Source organism: Cryptomeria japonica, chromosome 5, assembly GCF_030272615.1.
Source record: "Cryptomeria japonica chromosome 5, Sugi_1.0, whole genome shotgun sequence".
Taxonomy (NCBI): Eukaryota; Viridiplantae; Streptophyta; class Pinopsida; order Cupressales; family Cupressaceae; genus Cryptomeria; species Cryptomeria japonica.
The window spans coordinates 132,668,230-132,689,711 of NC_081409.1; the positions used below are offsets into that span (position 1 = coordinate 132,668,230).

The 21,482-nt window shown below is 35.1% G+C and overlaps 1 protein-coding gene across 1 annotated transcript; it reads left to right on the plus strand.

Annotated features, from left to right (window-relative positions):
- The first annotated feature begins 20,777 nt into the window (after positions 1–20,777).
- LOC131875750 (uncharacterized) lies at positions 20,778–21,278 on the plus strand. The gene has a single exon (XM_059220401.1). It carries the CDS (start codon positions 20,778–20,780, stop codon positions 21,276–21,278), a length of 501 nt encoding a protein of 166 aa, XP_059076384.1.
- Positions 21,279–21,482: the final 204 nt, after the last annotated feature.

Genomic DNA, 21,482 nt, shown 5'->3' on the forward strand with positions numbered 1-21,482 from the left:
TCTTTAGGATTAGACATTGGGGATGTATTTTTTTTATTGTTATAAATATTTTAATGTTAAGACAATCTTGCACGGCATCTACCATTAATGCATTTTATCTTGTTCATTTTTAACAAAAGTTTTGAGTATTCTAAGATATATTTATGAGAGATATTAGTTTTAAAATATTGTAATGATTATTTTTAAATTTTAGTTTTATATATAAAAAGAGATGTATTTGTCAAATAAAATCTATATTTATTTTGATTTTTGAGTATTCTAAGATATATTTATGAGGTATTAATTTTAAAATATTGTAATGATGTCCAAGGGGTTGAACTTAGTTGGTTAAAGCATTGAGTTCTCAATGTGGAGACCCAAGTTCAACTCCCATGAGGGACACCTTTGTGTAGAATTCTAAGTTGTGACTCTTGGTCTTCCATTGGCCCTTAGTCTTCCAATTGTTGTTTCTAGTGAGCAAAAATGAACATTGTGATTCTATGATACTTAATAAAAAATATTGTAATGATTATTTTTAAATTTTAGTTTAATATATAAAAAGGGATGCATTTGTCAAATAAAATCTATATTTATATTTGACTTTTGAATATTAGTTGTTATGTAGAAAAAAATTTAAAGGGTAATGTGGTGATTTTTTTAATAAAGATTTTATGTTGATTGTATGATAAAAATGATTTCTAAATTAAAGACTATGAGAACCAAACAATTTAAAACTAGATTAAGAAAGAATGGCAATAAGTTGAGTTTTCAAGGGATGCCCTGTGGAAAGCTGGAAGTGTTCTCCCCGTCATTCAACACTCTCTCCTCCTACCATTCAAGTCAAGGAAGAGGCAAAGGAAGGATCTTCATGGTACGAGTTGAGTATTGGATGGTCAATTGCAGCAGGATTTTTTTGCCGTGGTGTTGGTTCTCACTTTCAAAGTGAATTGGAAAAGGAAGACCTTTGATCAAATGGACAGGTTACAACATTTCTGTTGGGGGAGCGCACTAACTGGCGGTGTTGAAGTTACACAGCAAGGATATGGTATTTTGCTTTCATTGTAATGAATGCATACTGTTTACATTTTCTAACGGTGCATCTGGACTAGGCATACATAGTATTTTGCTACCAATGTAGTAAAACTTGTGTTTCGATATCTTAGCACGTCCTTAGGATTAGACAGTGGGGATGTATTTTTTTTTTATTGTTAAAATATTTTAATGTTAAGACAATCTTGCACGGCATCTACAATGCATTTTTAACAAAAGTTTCGAGTATTCTAAGATATATTTATCAGGTATTATTTTTAAATTTTAATTTAATATATAAAAAAGTATGTATGTGTCAAATAAAAGTTATATTTATTTTGATTCTTGAATATTTATTTTGATTTTTTTAAAAGGAGTTTGTTGGTTGTTATATAGAGAATTTTTTTAAGGGTAATATGGTGATTTTTTTAATAAAGATTTTGTGGTGGTTATATAATAAAAATGATTTCTATAAGAAAAAAATTAAAGATTATGAGAACCAAAACAATTTAAAACTACATTAAGAAAGAATTGCAATAAGTTGAGTTTTCAAGGGGTGCCTTAAAACATAATTCTTTTTGCCAAATGAAGAGATGGACAAGGGAATATGATTATGTCGGTAATTTTTTTTCCAAGCCATTCTAGAATAAAATGTCAAACAATAGCTCTAATTTTCTTTATACCTTCATTATTGAGCTACTTGAGAGTAACCTCACTAATAATGAGAATGCGATGGTTCAATGCTTCAAATTTAGAAAGCTCAAGGTCAATTTGTTCCTATTTGTTAATGTATGTAAAATTATTATAATGGTAAAAAACATACCTTAATTGCATTTGACAATTTAATTTTGTTCTTAGTTCTAGCTAATGGCTTATTCATTTATATTACATTATAAATGGTGTATTTTTTGTATAGTTAGGGTAACATAATTAGCCTTTCTTGCAGCTAGCCCTATATTTCTAGGTGGAAGAAAAAAATGTGTCACACATGTAGGTCAAATAAAAAGATGAAAAATGAAAATCTACAATAAAAGTGTCAAGGTTTCATATAATGGTTCTTCAATAGAAGACTTTTAAATAAAATTTCATCAATAATTGTGTCACAACATGGAACCCCATGATGAGTGGCCTTTGATCTAATGGGGTTTCATTGAACCCCTTTGATCTAACCTCTTTACAAAACTATATAGGATGGGATAGTGAGTGAAATATTCAAAGGAGGTTAGAGTTTTGGTGGCTCAATAAAATCCCCTTAGATTGAACCTAATTGTGTAATTCCCTTATGGTATCATGTTTCTTTCCATTTGATTAGATAATAACCAAAACTAAAAACCAAAGGTTGCAACTTTATCACCAATCTATGTGAATGGAACCCAAACAATAACAACTATAGAGACCAAATGAGAAGAACAAGATTCTAAAGTAGAGAAACTATTTTTTATGTTTATGTCAGAATATCTTTTACAACAAAACTTGTTACATACAAATCACTTCAAACTATCTAATGATACATTTTTAGAGATTCTATATATGTTTAATATCTAGAGATGTTGTGTAATTGGCATCCACAGTTACTACTAATGATCTTCTACTCACACATTTTTTGTTGTTGTGCTCTCTATTCTTACTAAAATAAATGATCCTTGTGTATTGCACCCTAACTGTTTACTTCTCATCTTTTCTTTTCTTTTAATTTCCATTTCAATTCACCTACCATAATAAATTTCCCCTCCAAAAATTTAACCACTATTCAAAAATCAAATCTGGACATCAAAATAGAGCCCCCCAAAGTTAAATGTTCTTCCTTCTTAATCTTCAACCTTTTTCATGCTCATTCTATACTTATAGAGATAAAAAAGAATTGTTCTAGAGCTCTATTATAGATTGACCATTCTAGAGTTCTTCCAATCTCACTTTTCAAATATCACCTTTTAAAGCTCTTCCTGAACTCACTATTTTGAGACCACCTTTTAGAGATTTCAAACGTCAACCTTACAAGAGCTCAACTTATGAAGCTTATAGATCTCTATTGTGCATGACTTATAGAGCTAACTATGAAAACTCTAAACATTTTTCCACTATATCCATGATTCCCAAAATAATTCTCAAGTTCTCTAAACTATCTCTTGTGAGTGGCTTAATAAAAATGATTGCAAGCTAACGCTTAGACCTACAATATTAAATTTTAATTTATTCATATTCTACCAACTCTTTCATGAAATGGTACTTGCTCTCTATTCGCTTTCTTTGTCTATGGAAGAGTGGATTCTTTGTCAAAGATATTGATGAGATATTTTAATAAAATTTGGTTATATCATCTTCTTGTTCTTCTTTAAAACCTACTGGTGTAGGAGCACCAAGTTTTCCATAGAAGTGATTATGGACCATTTTAGTTCTTTTGTTGAAATTCATGTAATAAGGCCATGATAAGGATATTTGAATCTTTTTTGTGTTGAATAAGGTCCTAAGGACCCATTACATCCTTTGAATACACATTGTAACGCAATTTGTGCCATTGAGGTCATGTAAGCCTATAAAGACATCAAGGGTCAAACCAAGTCAAATTGTGAATTTTGATGCAATAAGGTTGTATTTGGGTGTCTAAGGTCAAAATTGATGGTTTATAGTCATCTAGGGTTAGTGGGTTGAGTTTTACTTCATAAACTGCAAAAATGCAAAAGTTGCACTGCAATTTTGCAACTTTGCAAAAATTGTCAATGCAAAAAGTGTATGAAAGGTGGTTTAAGGTTAGATAAATTTCAAAAGTCAGTTATGAACATTGGAGGGAAGATAAAATATATATATACCTCTATTTCCATGACCAAGGGGTCAGTTGGATGATGTAATGAAGCACAATAAATGAAAATTTAAGTTTTACCCTATATTTTCTGAGTTTTCACACATTCTAGTCTCTTATTCTGTATTTTTCTCTATGAAATAATTCTCTCATGTTTCAAGATGTACTACCTTGGTTTCCTTGTGTTTTTCATTGCAACACTCAAGTTTGTGACATGGCTTCACCACATCCTGTGGATTCTATAAGTCTAGTGGTTGTATTGGGCATTAATAGGTCGATCTTTTGGTGCAATGGCAACCACACATGTAAAAAGTGGTATCAGAGCTTGGTCATAGGTTCAAAACCCTCACTTACATTGGGGGGGGGGGGTGGGGATTTTTGCACAGTTTTTTCCCATGGTCTCCTTGTGTTGTGCAACAAAGTACTCGGGTTTATGACATGGCTTAACTGCCTCCTATGGATTCTATAAATCTAGTGGTTGTATGGGACATTCACAGGTCGATCTTTTGGTGCAATGGAAACCAAACTTGTAACATATCTAGAATTGGTCATTGATTGGATGTGAAAGGGGCCTGAATCCCCTCCATTTTGTCATTGGTTTCATTTAATTTCATTCTATTTTGAGCAAGTTGTCATAATTTTGGTGAAATTTGTCATAAATTAGGCTAGGGTTTATAATAGTACAAATAAAATGTAAAACCTCACTTTCCACCTTTGGCAAAGCCCAAAAATGGATAGAAAGTTATATTTTATTGTGTTGTTTCATGTTGTAATGGTTATAAGTCCCCATGATAATTTGGACACATGCTGAGGATGACACAAAGTCTGATTTTGTGTCTTAGACTACTAATGACAACAAGATTGGAGTTGTTGGGTGGATATAAGAGTCAAAGTGATCTATGAAGGTTAGAGGAAGGTAGTAAGGGGTGTGAGGGGTTATTGTAGACCCTTTCCAAGGCATTTTGGCCACTGGTGGATCAGATTAACCATTATTAATATGATTGTCCTAAATTGAGCCTATGGTTGTCCTAAACATCTAGTGGATTGAGATATTATGAATAAGATTCAAAGAGTGGATTTGATGAGTGAGAAACAATTGGAAAAGTTGTGTGGAGACATTTAGAGACCCTTTGAGGTGTTAAAAAGTCCTAGTGGGAGGAGAGGACCCTATTTTATATGATTGTCCTAAGTATTTGTGACTGTCACAAGAAGACAACGTTGTTACTGTAGCTATCTTTTGGCCTTTAAATTGGATGGAAGGGTGAAGAGTAGTGGTTTATCCATGTTGAGGAGAATTAATTTCAAAAGCATCTAGATTTCCCTTGATTTGATGAACATCCTTTGGATATGTGTGTTGTGCCTATGGATAGTTTGGAGACCTATTAGGAGTGGATTTTGTGTGAGTGGAGTTTTGAGGGTTTGGTGTGGTTTAGGGGTTGGAGAGCCTCACGTTGGCCTTGGGAAAGTTGAGTAAGCCTAAAATAATGTGTATCAATGGCTGGATGAGGGTTAAGAAGCATGAGTGCACTTTTGGGGTATTGAAGCCTTGTGAGCACCTATTGACCGTGTGAGGGATCTTGAAGGTTCATGAAGGGTAATCACCTATTTGAGTAGGTGAGTCAGGAGAAAGATCTCCCCTAGTTTGTGTGTTGGTTGGAAGCTCTGCATCACCTACTAGGATCATCAATAGTCAAATATCTTGACATGCTACTACATTTGATGCTACATAATAAGTTTTTGTTGTAGAGAGAGAAAATATCAGTTATTTCTTGGATGCCCAATAAATGGATCTTGAATCCAAATAGAACCCATATCTCAATGTGCTCTACATATCATGTACACTTCTCACCAAATTAATATTATTATATCTATCTAGCCCAAAATTATATGTTATTGTATATAAAACACCATATCTTAGTAAACCTAATTTTGTCATTCCAAACTCACTTATCATGGTTTCTTTGAAATCAATAATGAGAAAATCATTATTTTCCATAAAAACTAATTCATTTACATGTACAAGATAATAATTAAAATAATTGCATTGCTTACCTTGATGTAGTGATTGTACTCACCATCACTTTTGATAAATCCATTTCTCAAAAAATATAATTTAATCATGTTACACTGTGCTCAAGGTACTTGTTTCAGTCCATAAAGAGCTTTCTCTAGAATATAAACTTTATTTTATTATCTTGGAATGTCACAACCAAGAGTTTGTTCAATTTATATATAAATTTCTTCTTTTAGTCTTCCATTTAGGAAGGAAAATTTCACATCCATTATTAGAGCATATATTTCATCATAATTTATTCCTTGATTTTTTTTGTATCCTTTAAAAACTATCCTTTTTTATGCCTTTCTATTCTTTCTTCACCATCACTCTTGGTCTTATAGACACATTTCACTCCAATCACTTGTTTTCCCATAGATAAATTAGTTAGTGGAGCTATGTTTTATTTCTATCTATTACCTCTATTTCCTCATCCAAGACCTCACACTATTTCCTTCTTGTATATATTCCTCAAAATAAATTGGATCACTATAAGAAGATAATGAAAAAATTTAAATTTGCATCTTATTCATCACCATTCCTTTCATTTTAATAAACCTTTCTTAATATTTTCATTATTTTTATCTTGAGGAGGTGAGACTTGTATTTAAACACTTACTACTAGAGCTACTTAACTATGTAAGAATCTTTGAAGCTAAAAATTTTTTAGAGTTGTAATTGTCTATGGGTCCTAGAGCTATTTAGAGAACTATGAAAATGTTGTAGGTGATCTTTTGAAGCTAACAATTGGACTCCATACCTATTAAATATGTGTCTTTCTACTCTTCATTTTCTTTTTCATCATAAATGGGTACCTATAGTGAAATGACTGAGGAGGTATCTATGGTGTCATCACATGAATCATTCTATACAATTCAACATCCTTTTTTATTACTATTTACTTAGTAGTAGGGGAATACAACTTATATGCCTTGTATTATTTATTGTAGCCTACAAAGATGCACTTTTCACCTTTATAATGGAACCTTTATCATTATGTTTTGACACAAATCCATATTTAATTCACCCAAACACTCTAAGGTATTCCACATACTATTTGTACTTTTTCCATGCCTCTTATGCAATTTTTTCATGCACAACCTTTGTAAGAGATATATTTATCAAATAAATTGGTGTTTCTCTAGTGTAATTGTGACTTTCATTTTGGAGTCCCCTGGCTTCAAACATACTTTGTTTAAATTCTACAATAGTCCCATTCTTTCTCTTTACTACTCTATTTTACTGTGAAGTGCAACTCATTGTCAACTCCTTTTTTATTGCTTCATTCCTACAAGAAATTAAAAATTCATTGGAGGTATATTCTCCCCCTCTATCTCACCTAAGGACCTGAATAAATTTTCCACTTTCCTTAACATGGGCCTTAAATACCTTAATATTCTCAAAGGATTTAGACTTGTGCTTCAAGAAGTAGAACCATCTCATCTAATTGTAATCATAAAATAATTATTGTTTTCTATTGTTATATTTATGTAGTTGCACACAATTTTATATGTATCAAATCTAATGGTTCTCTTACACTTCTAAAGTTCACTAATTATAAGGTTTTCCTATGCTACTTGCCTAAAATATAGACTTAACATTTTCCATAAGGAGGTCTACCCCTCTCATTTGAAACCTAACTTTTCCAAGAGGTGAAATTACACTCTAACAAATTCAAGTGAACAGGCAATCATTCATTCATCAAGCATTGGAGCAGAAGTAAAGTCAAGTTTGTGCATTCAAGATGGAATCCATGATCAATCTTCTTTGAAGGCATTTTACAAGACATCCTAATTTCCTTGGATGAGGATCAAACACAACTTTATCAAAGTATATTTCAATTATTAGCACTTTTGTTTCAAATTTGGCCTTTCCCTCCAAAGGAAAGCATTTTGCAGCAATTTCCATTTCAATTTATATTTCAATTTCAAGTTTAATTCCAAAACCGAGGTTTGACCTAAGGCAAACCCTTATCCCCAACATTTGAAATCCCTCTCTTTCTATGTGCAGGAAATATATGTAGGAGTTGTACTCAGGAATTAGGGTAGAGTTGATAGTGATGAATAGGTTTAGCTTTTGACGGAGGGAAATTCAAAGGACCAAGGTGAATCTACACAACCTGGTCTTGAAAAATTAGTCCAAACTTATGGGAATAGGTTCTAAACATATTTTTTTGCTTAGATCTTAGTTTGTGGATTCGTGGAATTTATGTAGCAGTCATTTTTTTATAGTTGACTTCAATTATTCATGCTTTTACCCTAATTTCACAACTATCATCTAATTTTCAACTAAGAAAGATGATAATAATCAACAACCAATGAATCCAATAAGAATTTTAGCTCTTTCCTTATTTGGATTGTGGCTAGATCTATTGGGTTCACTCCTCTTTCAATGTATTGGGTTAATTTGGTTAATTTAGTGGTTTTATTATCATAAACCCTAATTCCTGATTTTCCACCCAAAATAGTTATCATTTTTTCATATTATAAAGTCCTAATTTCTAACAACGTATTGCTTCTATTTCATGTTATGTGCAATTGATGCTTGTTTTTAAGAGATCAACCACTAGTAATTGAAGTGTTTAAGTACTTCTAGGACAAAAATAGGTGTAAGCCTTACTGGTATAGTGCACACATCACATTTATTATAGATTTCAAATATCACACACACACACACATTCTCAAACAATAGAATTCATGTCTATGGATCAAACAAGTTAAAATTTTAGAGGGGCAAAATTTTATAAATTGAAACAAAGATTTAATAAATTATTATTTCCATTCAATCTAATAAATATGATTAGATTTTTCTCACTATAGATTATTAGGCACATAGTTTATTAAATTAGTTTGTTGCTTATTTTATTATCTTTTACCTTATGTATAATCATAGTAGATATTTTGTATTTTCTCTCTTATTTGCATTTAACTACTATAACATTATAAACTTGGGTAAAATTAAATCATAATAATTTAGTACAAGATTGAGAGGCTTTATGTTAAAATTAGTTATTGCATTCATTTTGTAAATTTTCTCTACTCATTCTGAATTTCTCTAATGCTTTTGATTTCTCTCTTAGAAAAGTAACCCACATCATTCTAGAATAGTCATCAATTAGCAACATAAAATATATGTCTCCCTGCAAACTTCTTATCCTAGTAGAACCACATAAGTCAGTATGCACAAGATCTAATAATCCATTAGATGTATACATTATGATCTTGAATGAAATTCTTGTTTTCTTTCCCATTTGACATTCTTTACACATCGGATTAGAAGGCTTCACAATTTTAGGCAAATCTCTAACAGCTTGAGTAGAACTAATCTTAATCATAGAATCAAAATGAACATGATACATTCTCCTATGCCACAACCAATTTTCATCATTCTGAGCAATCATGCAACTTTAATCACCAGCATTCAAATGAAAGATATTACATTTAGTCTTAGTTGCTGATACAATCTCTATACCTGAGGCATTTAGAATCTTACATCTACCATTCTTGAATTATGAATCGTATCTCTTATCAACCAGCTGTCCAACACTCAAAAGATTATGCTTCAAACCTTCAACATATAAGACATCATTAGTATTATTCTTACCATCAAGAGAAGTAGAACCTCTAGCACAGATCACACAAGCTTTATCATCTCCAAATCTCACTAACCCACCATCATACCTTTCCATATTCACAACTTTCTTTTATCACTAGTCATATGATGTGAACAATCACTGTCAATTACCCATTCATATTTTTCTTCAATCTTAGTAGCAAGGGCTTTGTCCTCAACAATGCAGCTTGTAGGATCAGGGTATATGCAAGATCAAGGGGGGCCAAAAAGTGGCAATAGAGAAAAAGATACGCTTTCAACCTTTCCAAACACGCCAAAATCCGCTTTGACTTTTTGTTTGGGTTGGGCAAAATTTGAATTTGGTTTAATAATACCAAACCAAATCAGATATCTGATTTGTGATGTCACCATTGTGATGTCAGTAATGTGATATCATACTTTTCAAATCGGATATCTGATTTTATCAACATAAAAAATATAGTTTAGTAAAATTTCCATAACTTTTGCGTTTCTTATCGAAATTTTGATTTTTTTATAGGCGTTGGAAAGGTAATTCATAGACCTATCAAATGGATCATGTAGTTTGATGATTTTATAGACCAAAAATTAAATATAATCATTTAAAGTTAGTCCTTCAATTTTAAAACTTTAAATACTCACAAATTTTGCATAGAAAGTCTTGGTTTTTTTTCCTATCACCTCCTTTATCTATCACTTGTCTATCTATACTTATATAATATATTTTATATATCTCTTTGTTCTCTACTTATGTCACTTATTTTCTCATTCCATGTAAATAAATAAATTCCCAAGTTATATGCATCTCTGTATATATCTCCATCTTTCTATTCATATCTCTTCCTCTCCCACTCCATCATTGTCACTCCTTATTTCTATATTTCTCTCTAATAATATCTCTCCTCTCTATTTATCTCCCTCCTTTACCTTATCCTACCTATACTAGATATTACTTGTCTCTATCACCTCCTTTCTCTCCCTATCTTGTCCCCTCTCTCTCTATATCCCTATAGATCTATCTTCATGTATATTTATATTTCATTATCTCTAAATCTCACTTATCCACTCCATCTCTCCCTCCATTTATCTTACTCTCTCTATCATGTTCTATCCATATGTATCTCTATCTCCATCTTCACATCTCCATCTCTTTCCCTATCAATATCTCTTTTTATATGTTCCTCTATCTTTATATATATTCCTCTATACATGATTAATCTACTTCTCTGTCTCTTCCTCTATCGCCCTCTTGAAGTATCTTTCTATTTCTCTACTTTTATCTCTGTATTTACTCGATCTTTATATATATTTTCCTCTCTCCCCACATCCTTCTCTATAGTGCCTTTATATATCTCTATATCTTCCTATTTTTCTCTCTCCCTCTCTATTTATCCCTATCTATAATCTTTATCTCTCTTTCTCACTCTCTTGCAATATCTATATATCTCTATCTATCAATATTTCTCTTCCTTTATATCTCTCTATCTCTTCCTTTTTTAATCTCTCTCTTTACCCCTCTTTGTCCATTTTTCTCCTTCTCTTCATATATTTATATTTGTCTTTACCTCTCTCTTTCTCTATATCTATTCACCTCCCTCTCCCTTTATCTTCATCTTTTATCTCTATCTTCCTCTCTCCTTTTCAATATCTAGATATGTCTACCTCTTTCTATCCATCCTTGTCCTTTAGTTTTTCTCCCTCTTACTTCATACTCCTTAATATCTATATCTATATTTATGTTCTTGTCCTTTAGTTCTTTTCCCTCTCTTAAGTTCTTCATCTCTCTTCACCTTTATATCCATATTTGAAAATTAGTATATATGGTCTCCTAAGGGGTTATATCATGTCCTAAGGGGTCATAAAACATCATATGATCCCTTAGGACACAATATGACCCCTAACAACAACATATGGTCTCCTAAGGGGTCATAAAACACCATATGACCCCTTAAGATACAATAAGACCCCTAATGACACCATATGGTATCCTAAGGGGTCATAAGACACCAAATGACCCCTTAGGAGACCATACAACCTCTAATGATACAATGTGGCATCCTAAAGGGTCATATTGTGTCCTAAGGGGTCATAGGACACCATATGACCCCTTAGGACACCATACAACCCATAGCACCATATAGTGTCCCAAGGGGTCATATGGTGTCTTAAGGGGTCAAAGAATGTCATATGACCAATTAGGACACAATACGACTCATGACGACACCTAAGGGGTTATATAGTGCCATAAGGGGTCATAGGACACCATATGACCCCTTATATCACCATACGATCCCTTACAACACCATATGGTGTCCTAAGGGGTCATATAACACCATATGACCCCTTATAACACAAGAAGACCCATAACGACATGATATGGTGTCCTTAGGGGTCATATGGTGTCAGGAGACACCATATGACCCCTTAGGACACAATATAACCCCTAACGATACCTAATAGGTCATATGGTGTCCTAAGGGGTTATATGATGTCCTAGGAACCTTTAGGACATAATATGACCCCTTAGCACACCATACAACCCCTAATGACACCATATGGTGTCTTAAGGGGTCGTAGGACACCATATGACCCGTTATGACACAATATGACCCCTAACAATGTCTAAGGGGTCGTAGTGTGTCCTAAGGGGTCATAGGACACCATATGACCCCTAACGACACTATATGGTGTCTTAAGGGGTCATATTATGTCCTAAGGGTTCATAGGAGACTATATGACCTGTAACGATAGAAAATGACAACTAATGATACCTAAGGGGTCATATGGTGTTCTAAGGGGTCATAGGACACAATATAACCCCTTAGCACACCATACAACCCCTAATGACACAATATGGTGTTCTAAGGGGTCATAGAACACCATATGACCCCTTAGGACACCATACAATGCACACTGATACTATATGGTGTCCTAAGGGGTCATAGGACACCATATGACCCCTTAGAAGACCATATGACCCATAACAACATAATATGGTGTCCTAGAGGGTCATAGAACACCATACGACCCCTTAGAACACCATATGGCCCATAACGATGCCATCTAGTGTCTGAAGGGGTCATAAGACACAATATTACCCCTTAGGACATAATATGACCCCTAATGATGTCATATAGTGTCCCAATGGGTCATAGGACACCATATGACCCCTTAGGACACCATACGACATCATACCACCCTTTATGACACCATATGGTGTGCTAAGGGGTCATAGAACACCATATGACCCCTTAAGACACCATACAATGCATAATGACACTACATGGTGTCCTAAGGGGTCATAAGATACCATATGACCCCTTAGAGGACCATACAACCCATAACAATATAATATGGTGTCTTAGAGGGTCATAGAACACCATATGATCTCTTATAACACCATAAGGCCCATAACGACACCATGTGTTGTCTTAAGGGGTCGTAGGACACCATTTCACCCCTTAGCACACCATATGACCCCCAATGACACCATATGGTGTCCTAAGGAGGCATATTGTGTCCTAAGGGATCATTGAACACCATATGACCCCTTAGGACACCATTTGATACATAATGATACTATATGGTGTCCTAAGGGGTCATAGGACACCATATGACCCCTTAGAGGACTATACAACCCATAACAACATAATATGGTTTCTTAGAGGGTAATAGAACACCATATGACCTTTTAGAACACCATACGACCCATAACGACACCATGTGGTGTCTTAAGGGGTCATAATACATAATATTACCCCTTAGGACATAATATGACCCCTAACAACGTCATATAGTGTCCTAAGGGGTCATAGGACACCATATGATCGCTTAGGACACCATACAACCCCTTGCGACACCATACCACCCTTTACAACACCACATGGTTTCCTAAGGGGTCATATGGTATCCTAATGGGTCATATAACACCATATCACCCCTTAGAACACAAGAAGACCCATAACCACACGATATGGTGTCCTAAGGGGTCATATGGTGTCATCAGACACCATATAACTCCTTAGGACACAATATAACCCCTAATGATACCTAAGGGGTCATATGGTGTCCTAAGGGGTTATATGATGTCCTAGGAACCTTTAGAACAAAATATGACCCTTTAGCACACCATACAACCCCTAACGACACCATATGGTGTCCTAAGGGGTTGTAGGACACCATATAACCCGTTAGGACATAATATGACCCCTAACAACACCTAAGGGGTTATATTATTTCCTTAGGGGTCATAGGACACCATATGACCCCTAAGGACCCTTTATGGTGTACTAAGGGGTCATATTGTGTGCTAAGAGGTCATAGGACACCATATGACCCCTTAGCACTCCATACGAACCCTAACGACACCATATGGTTTCCTAAGGGATCATATGGTGTCCTAAGGGGTCATATAACACCATATGACCCCTTAGGACACCATACGACACATAATGACACCATATGGTGTCCTAAGGGGTCATATGGTGTCCTAAGGGGTCATAGGACACTATATGACTCCTTAAAAGACCATACGACCCATAACAACATAATATGATGTCCTAGAGGGTCATAGAATACCATATGACCCCTTAGAAAACCATACGACATATAACAACACAATGTGGTGTCCTAAGGGGTCATAAGACACAATATGACCCCTTAGGACATAATATGACCCCTAACAACATTATATAGTGTCCTAAGGGGTCATACAAAACCATATGACCCCATAGAAAACCATATAACCCCTCAGAACACCATACGACCCTTTACGACACCATATGGTGTCCTAAGGTGTCATATGGTATCCTAAGGGGTCATATAAAACCATATGACCCCTTAGAACACCATATAACCCCTTAGAACATAAGAAGACCCATAACAATAGAATATGGTGTCCTAAGGGGTCATATGGTGTCCTAAGAGGTTATATGATGTCCTAGGAATCTTTAGGACACAATATGACCCCTTAGCACACCATACAATCCCAAACGACACCATATGGTGTCCTAAGGGGTCATAGGACACTATATGACCCGTTAGGACACAATATGACCCCTAACAACACCCAAGGGGTCATATTATGTCCTAAGGGGTCATACCTGACATCATATGACCCCTAACGATACAAAATGACACCTAATGATACCTAAGGGGTCATATGGTGTTATAAACAGTCATAAGACACCATATGAGCCCTTAGCACACCATACCACCCTTAATGACACCATATGGTGTCTTAAGCGGTCATAGAACACCATATGATCCCTTAGGAAACCATACGATGCATAATGAAACCATATGGTGTCCTAAGGGGTCATAGGACACCACATGACCCCTTAGGAGACCATACGACCCATAAAAACATAAAATTGGTGTCCTAAGGGGTCATAGAACACCATATGACCCCTTAGAAGACCATATGACCCATAACGACACCATGTGGTGTCCTAAGGGGTCATAAGACACAATATGACCCCTTAGGGCATAATATGACCACTAACGACATCATATAGTGTCCTAAGGGGTCATAGGACACCGTATGACCCCTTAGGACATAAAATAACCCTAATGACACTTAAGGGGTCATAGGACACCATATGACACATAACAACACTAAATGGTATCTAAGGGGTCATATGGTGTCCTAAGGTGTCATAAGACACCATAAGACCCATAGCACCATATTTTTTCCAATCATATGGTGTCCTAAGGGGTCATACGACACCATATGACCCATTAGGACACAATAAGACCCCTGATGACACCTAATGGGGCATATATTGTCGTAAGGGTTCATAGGACACCATATGACCCCTTAGGACACCATACGATTCCTTGCGATACCATATGGTGTCCCAAGGTATCATATGGTATCCTAAGGGGTCAAATAATGTCCTAAGGGATCATATGGTGTCATAAGGGGTTTTAGGACACCATATGACCCCTTAGGACACCATAAGATCCATAACGACACCATATGATATCCTAAGGGGTCATATGGTGTCCTAAAGGGTCATGGGACACCATATGACCTCTTAGGATATAGTATGAGCTCTAACAAAACCTAATGGATCATATAGTGTCTAAGGGGTCATATGATGTCTTGTGACCCCTTAGGATACAATATGACCCCTTAGCACACCATACAACCCCCAACGACACCATCTGACCCATTCAGACACAATATGACCCCTAACAATACCTAAGGGGTCATAGGATACCATATGACCCTTTAACACACCATACGACTTGTAATGACACCATATGGTGTCCTAAAGGCTCATAGAACACCATATGACCCCTTAGGACACCATAAGACTTATAACAACATCATATGGTTTCCTAAGGTGTCATATGGTGTCCTAAAGGTTCACGAGACACCATATGACCCTTTAGGACACCATATTCTCTCTCACATTATTTCTTTTCCTCAATTACCCTCGATCGCATCTCTCCTTCTATGGGTTTATAGATACTTCCCTCTCCCCCTCTACCCACCCCCTAATTACTCTCTAAGTCTCTCTTCACCTTTGTCCCCATCTCTCTTCTCTCTTTGTTGATACTTTCCCCTCTCCCCCTCTCCTCCTATCCCCTAATAATCTCAAACTCTCCCTCTCATTCTCTCTTCACCCCAATCAACCCCTCCCTCTCTCTCTTCGCCTTCCACCTAATTACCTATAGCTCTCTCTCTCACACACTCTCTCTTCCCCCCAATTAATCTCTCCTTCTCACCTCTCTCCCCCTCTCCTTTTTTTGATACTTCCCTACACCTCTCCTTGTCCCCTATGAATTTTGTTGCTAGAGATGAGAATGAAATGCAGAGAGACTAGTCTAGATCTTAGGGAAGAGAGAATGACATAGAGGAGGAAATTATGAAGAGGTAGAAATATAAGCACCTTGTAGAGCTTGAGAGATTTAATGAGGTATTCATTAATAGTTAGAGATATAGGTCTAGAGAGAGATGTATAAATATGGACAAAAGAGAGGGAGGAAGAAACAAATAGGTGGTGTGATAGGTTTAGGAGAGAGAGGTGGAGAAAGGAACAAACATGGGTAACATGTTTTATCAAAATTTATCACACTCAATAAAATTCATAAATTTTCTATTATTAAGTAATTACTTATTTAGTTTATTTTGAGATGATTGTTACAAAAATTCATGCAATAGGGAAATCATATGAAAAAGTCATGAGTTTTTTATGTTTCAAAAATGAGGGATGAATTTAAATGGATTATAATTACTTTTTAAAACAAATAATTGAAAATATACCTATTCCATATCATAGAGCTCTTAATTACCTTTCCAACGCCTAGAAAAAATCAAAATTTTGAAATAAAACGCAAAAGTTATGCCCAATTTACTAAAATATATTTTTTTTATTTTTTCAAAAATCGGATATCCAATTTTATCCAATAAAATCCGATATCTGATTTTATCCGATATACGATTTTAAAACATAAATTTTTCCCTCCATATTTTGGTTCGGGTTTGCTTTGGGATTTGGCTTGGGAGTGACAAGCCTGGAAAGTCAACTGAAAAAACGTGCTTTTTAGTATTCCTTGATTTTATAGCCAAAATTGATAAAACGAAAAGGGTTTTTTAAGGATGTTCTCAGCTTTCCAACAATATAAGGCTTGTCTTATTTTGACTTTAATAAATAATTATTATTTATTTTCTAATTGAATTCTGACAAAAGTCCTGATTGATAGACTAATTGAAAAATACTCATAACTTTCAAACCGCATAACATTTTTTGAATCTGAAACATGTGTCACATCCTATGCTTCATCTACTATAGGGAAAAACTAAAAAAAATTGAATTTCATAAGGTTTTGACCAAGTTAAGGTGTCAGACGTAGGAGTTTCTGAATTTTTAAAAAGCTGTAGTAAAAAATTCATAAATAATTATTTACTTTATAAAAAATTATAAAAAAATATGTGTCACATCCGGACATGAGTCTAATGCTTATATTATAAATCTTATAAGAAAAAATAATGATTTGATTGTGTTTAGGGTGGTCAGACATACACCTACTTCTTATCTTTCTCCTGAAATTTTTGTACCACTGCATTGAAATTTGAAATTTTCATCAAATAGAATTTTTTTTTTTCAAAAAACAACTAGTAGCTTAGAAACTGTAACATTCAATTTTCTATAGATTCTCTTCTTACATATTTTTAAAATAATGTTCATAACTTATTCAATTTTTCATGTCAAGTTGCAAAACTCTGATTTTTTGAAATTTCATTGCCACTTAAGGCCCTGTTTTGGCACACCATTATCCTGCACATATCCATCAACAAGTGCCTGATTATCTTCCTTGATAGCAATGAATACAATCTCATCTTCATAATTTACTTTCTCAGACTCATCATCTATAACACCTTCATCAGCAACATAATAACATTTCTTCTGATATTTGTACTTTTGGTTAGGCTTATAGGACTTGTCATACTTCTCATGTCTATCATACTTGTCATGCCTATCATGCTTATCATACTTTGACATTCTCTTAGGACACCTAAAAGAAAAATGTCCTATCTTATTACATGAAAACAATTTTAAAGGTAACTTTCCCTTATACTTACCAACACCCTTAGGTAATCTCTGACCAATCAATGCTTCAAGCTCTTCCAATTCTCTTTCTTTCTCTTCAATCTCTCTTCTTTCTTTTTCAAATCTAGAAATCCTACATGAACTCTCTCCTGGATCATACTTTTTTCTTCCCGAATATAGATTCTCTAAATGCAGTCTCAGTCTTACCATGTGATTCTCCAAGTTCACTCAGCTCAAAATCAGCAATCTTTCCAACCAACATGTCTCTAGTCATAGTAGTCATAGTCTAGATCTCATCAATTGTAGCGACATTATGTTTATAAGAAGGAGGCAAAGATCTCAACACCTTAGGAAAAATTTCATCCTCATTAAGGATTCCACCAGCATATCTGATGTTTAGGACAAGTTCATTCACCTAAGCAATAAAGGATATAATGTTTTCATCTTCACTCATTTTCAGCATTTCATACTTCTCTTTTAAGCTCTGTAATTTAGCCACTTTCACCTGTTTATCTCCTTCATACAAGGTCTCTAATTTCTTGCAGATCTCATGATCATTCTGCAGTCCCATCATATTAGTCATTTATGAATCTGTCAAGGCACTCAACAACGCTTCTTTAGGTCTTATGTTATGTTCAACATCCTTGATCTCTGGTGTAGGAGCACCTAGGCTACCATTAAGCCTCTTTAAGGCAAATTTTGAATCTTTTGTGTTTTGAAGTGTGAAAGCTGTAATAAGGCCTTGAAAGGCCATATAAGATGAAATAAGACCATATATGTTGTAATAAGGTCATTGAGATCAATAGTTTGTATGTTGAGTCCTAATGGGGGCCATGTTGGCACATATTGAGAAAATTGGCCTAATGTGGGAAATATGCATCAATAGGTCAAATATGATCTTTGATGATGTCTATGGATCTATTTGGATATATTTGTGTCATTATTGAGCCATAGAAGTCATAGGTTGGGTCTAGGATTAAAAATTGCCAAAGTTGCCAATATTGTCAAAAATAAAAATTGTAAAGGTAATTTTTGTTGCATGGTTGGAAGTTAATTTGTTCAAAAAGTTTGAAAAGTACTTATGGACATTGGAAAAACTTGGGTGGCCTTTAAATAATCCCTTCCTCGAATCATGGAGGGGTTGGATGCATTGGGGTGATATGTATCAAGAAGAAAATCAATTAAATCTTTGACTTTTCTACATTTTCTTGTGTTCGCAGGTGTAACAGTCTGAAATACTAAAGTTTTCAAAATAGTAATAAATCAATTTGCTTCGAAAGATGATTGAATATGATGAAGGTGTGAATCCACTGACATTTTCTTTTTGTCTCGTTCCATTTCATTTATTCTTGAGAGAGATATCTTATTTTTTTGTAAAGACTGTTGGAAACCCTCATTAGCGTAACCTGAGACAGTCAAAAATATCTTTGGGTCTTGAGTCTCAGTCTGCCATAACAGTGAGTTAAGGGAGTATGGTGAATGTAAGTGCAGAGCTGGTCCTTGAAGGATTAAAAGGAGGAAATTACGGGTGTTTGGAGGTGTCAAAACATGTCTCAATGGTTGTCAAGCCAAGGTGAGAAAACAAACATGAAGAGTTTATGATTATCTTAAACATTTGAGTTGGTTGTCACAGGTAGACAGTGTGTTGAAAATCACCGTATCTACATAATTAGAAGTGGATTTGATGTTAGTTTGAGTGAGAAGGGTGTGATAGGGTGGATTCCCATCATCATAGGTTGTATTTTAAGGGTGGTAAAAAATAATAGTCCATTCAATCATGACTGTCCTTGTCTACCACATGATTGTCCCAAAACATGTCAAGATTGTCCTAAAAGCAGTGTACTGATTGTGAATAAAAATTAACCATGTTGGGTTGGTTGGGTGAGTATAGAGTCAATATTAACGGTGTTATGAAGTCCTTTAAAATGGTGAGTAGTTACTTGGCTTGAGAGTTGAGACAATGCACAATTGGTAGACCTATTGGAAATGGTTCTTGTGTGAATAGAACTTAGTGGTTTAGGTGTGACTCAGTTGCTGGAAGTCCTTAATATGGACTTGGGCAAGGTGTACAAAACTAGTCCAAGATATATCAATGGTTGAAGAGATGTTAAGAAGCATGAGTGTGGTTTTGATATATTGTACCTTGTGAGTACTAATAACCTTGTGAGGAGTCCTGTGAGGTTTTAGAGGGTTACCACCTTATTGTGTAGGTGAGTTGGGAGAAATAGATCCCCTATTGGTTGAGTTCCTTGGATGCTCTACATCAAAGTGGTATCAAAGCAATGAAGTAGATTCTTGAAGGGAGTTTGAGTAGTTTAAGGCAATATGCCTACAAAAAGTGGATTAGTAGTTGCTACGGAATTGAAAGCCCCGAAAGAGAAGGTTGCAGCCTTAGAAGCTAGAGATAGGAGAAGAAGAACCAATGAAGTTGAGAGTGATCAAGAAGGATAAGAGAATGAGAATGAAACCCCTCAAGAGGTAGAGTTGGATCCAGAGGAAGCAAGGATATTTAGGCTCTTGAAGGTAGTGAAGGAAGGTGACCACAAAGCCAAGGCACATCTACTAATGTATGGTGGTAAATTGGATGGTGAAGAACTCATAGATTGGATTGGAGCATTGGAAAATTACTTTGAATGTGAAGAAGTGGAAGAGAATCAAAAGGTGAAGGTGGCTAAATCAAGATTGAAGTCGTGATTTGTTATGGTGGGATTGTGTGCAAGAAGATAGGTGGAAGAAAGACAAGCCAAAGAGAACTTCCTAGAAAAAGATGGTGGAGAAGTTGAAAGAAAAATTCTTGCCTAATGACTACAATGTTCAGCTCTACAAGAGGCTCCAAAATCTGAAACAAAAAGATAGGGATGTGCAGGCATACACTGAGGAATTTCACAAGTTGGATATAAGAGCAGCACATGACGAAGATGATGAAGAGAAGGTGGCAAGGTATCTGAATGGGTTGAGGTATAACATTCAAGATGAACTTAGTCTCACAACACCAAGAATAGCAAAGGAGTGTTATAAGTTGGTTATGAAGGTTGAGGAAAAGTTGCAGAGAAGGCAAGAGAGAAAAGGAAGAGGTAGAGGAAATACCACAGAGGAAGAGGAAAAAGACAAACTCAAGAAGACCAAGGAGACACAATCAAAGGTAAGGAGCAAGTTACTGATTTTAGAGGAGGCTTTAGAGGCACAAGAGGAAGGTTCAACTACATTCACGGGAAGGTGCTACAACTGCAATGAAATTGGTCATCTAGCATTCAAGTGTCCAGAATGACAAGGTTCATCATCAGGAGGTGACAGAAGAAGTGAGAAAAGGGTTCAACTTGTGCAAGAAGAGGATGAAGGAAGTGTCCATACTCCAAGTCAAGGATGTGACCCATAAGTTGGAGAGACATTGATGCTAAGGAGAACACTATTGTGGGCATCCAAAGAACCATTGTATAAGAAATCTCTCTTCAAAACCACATGTAAGTGCAAG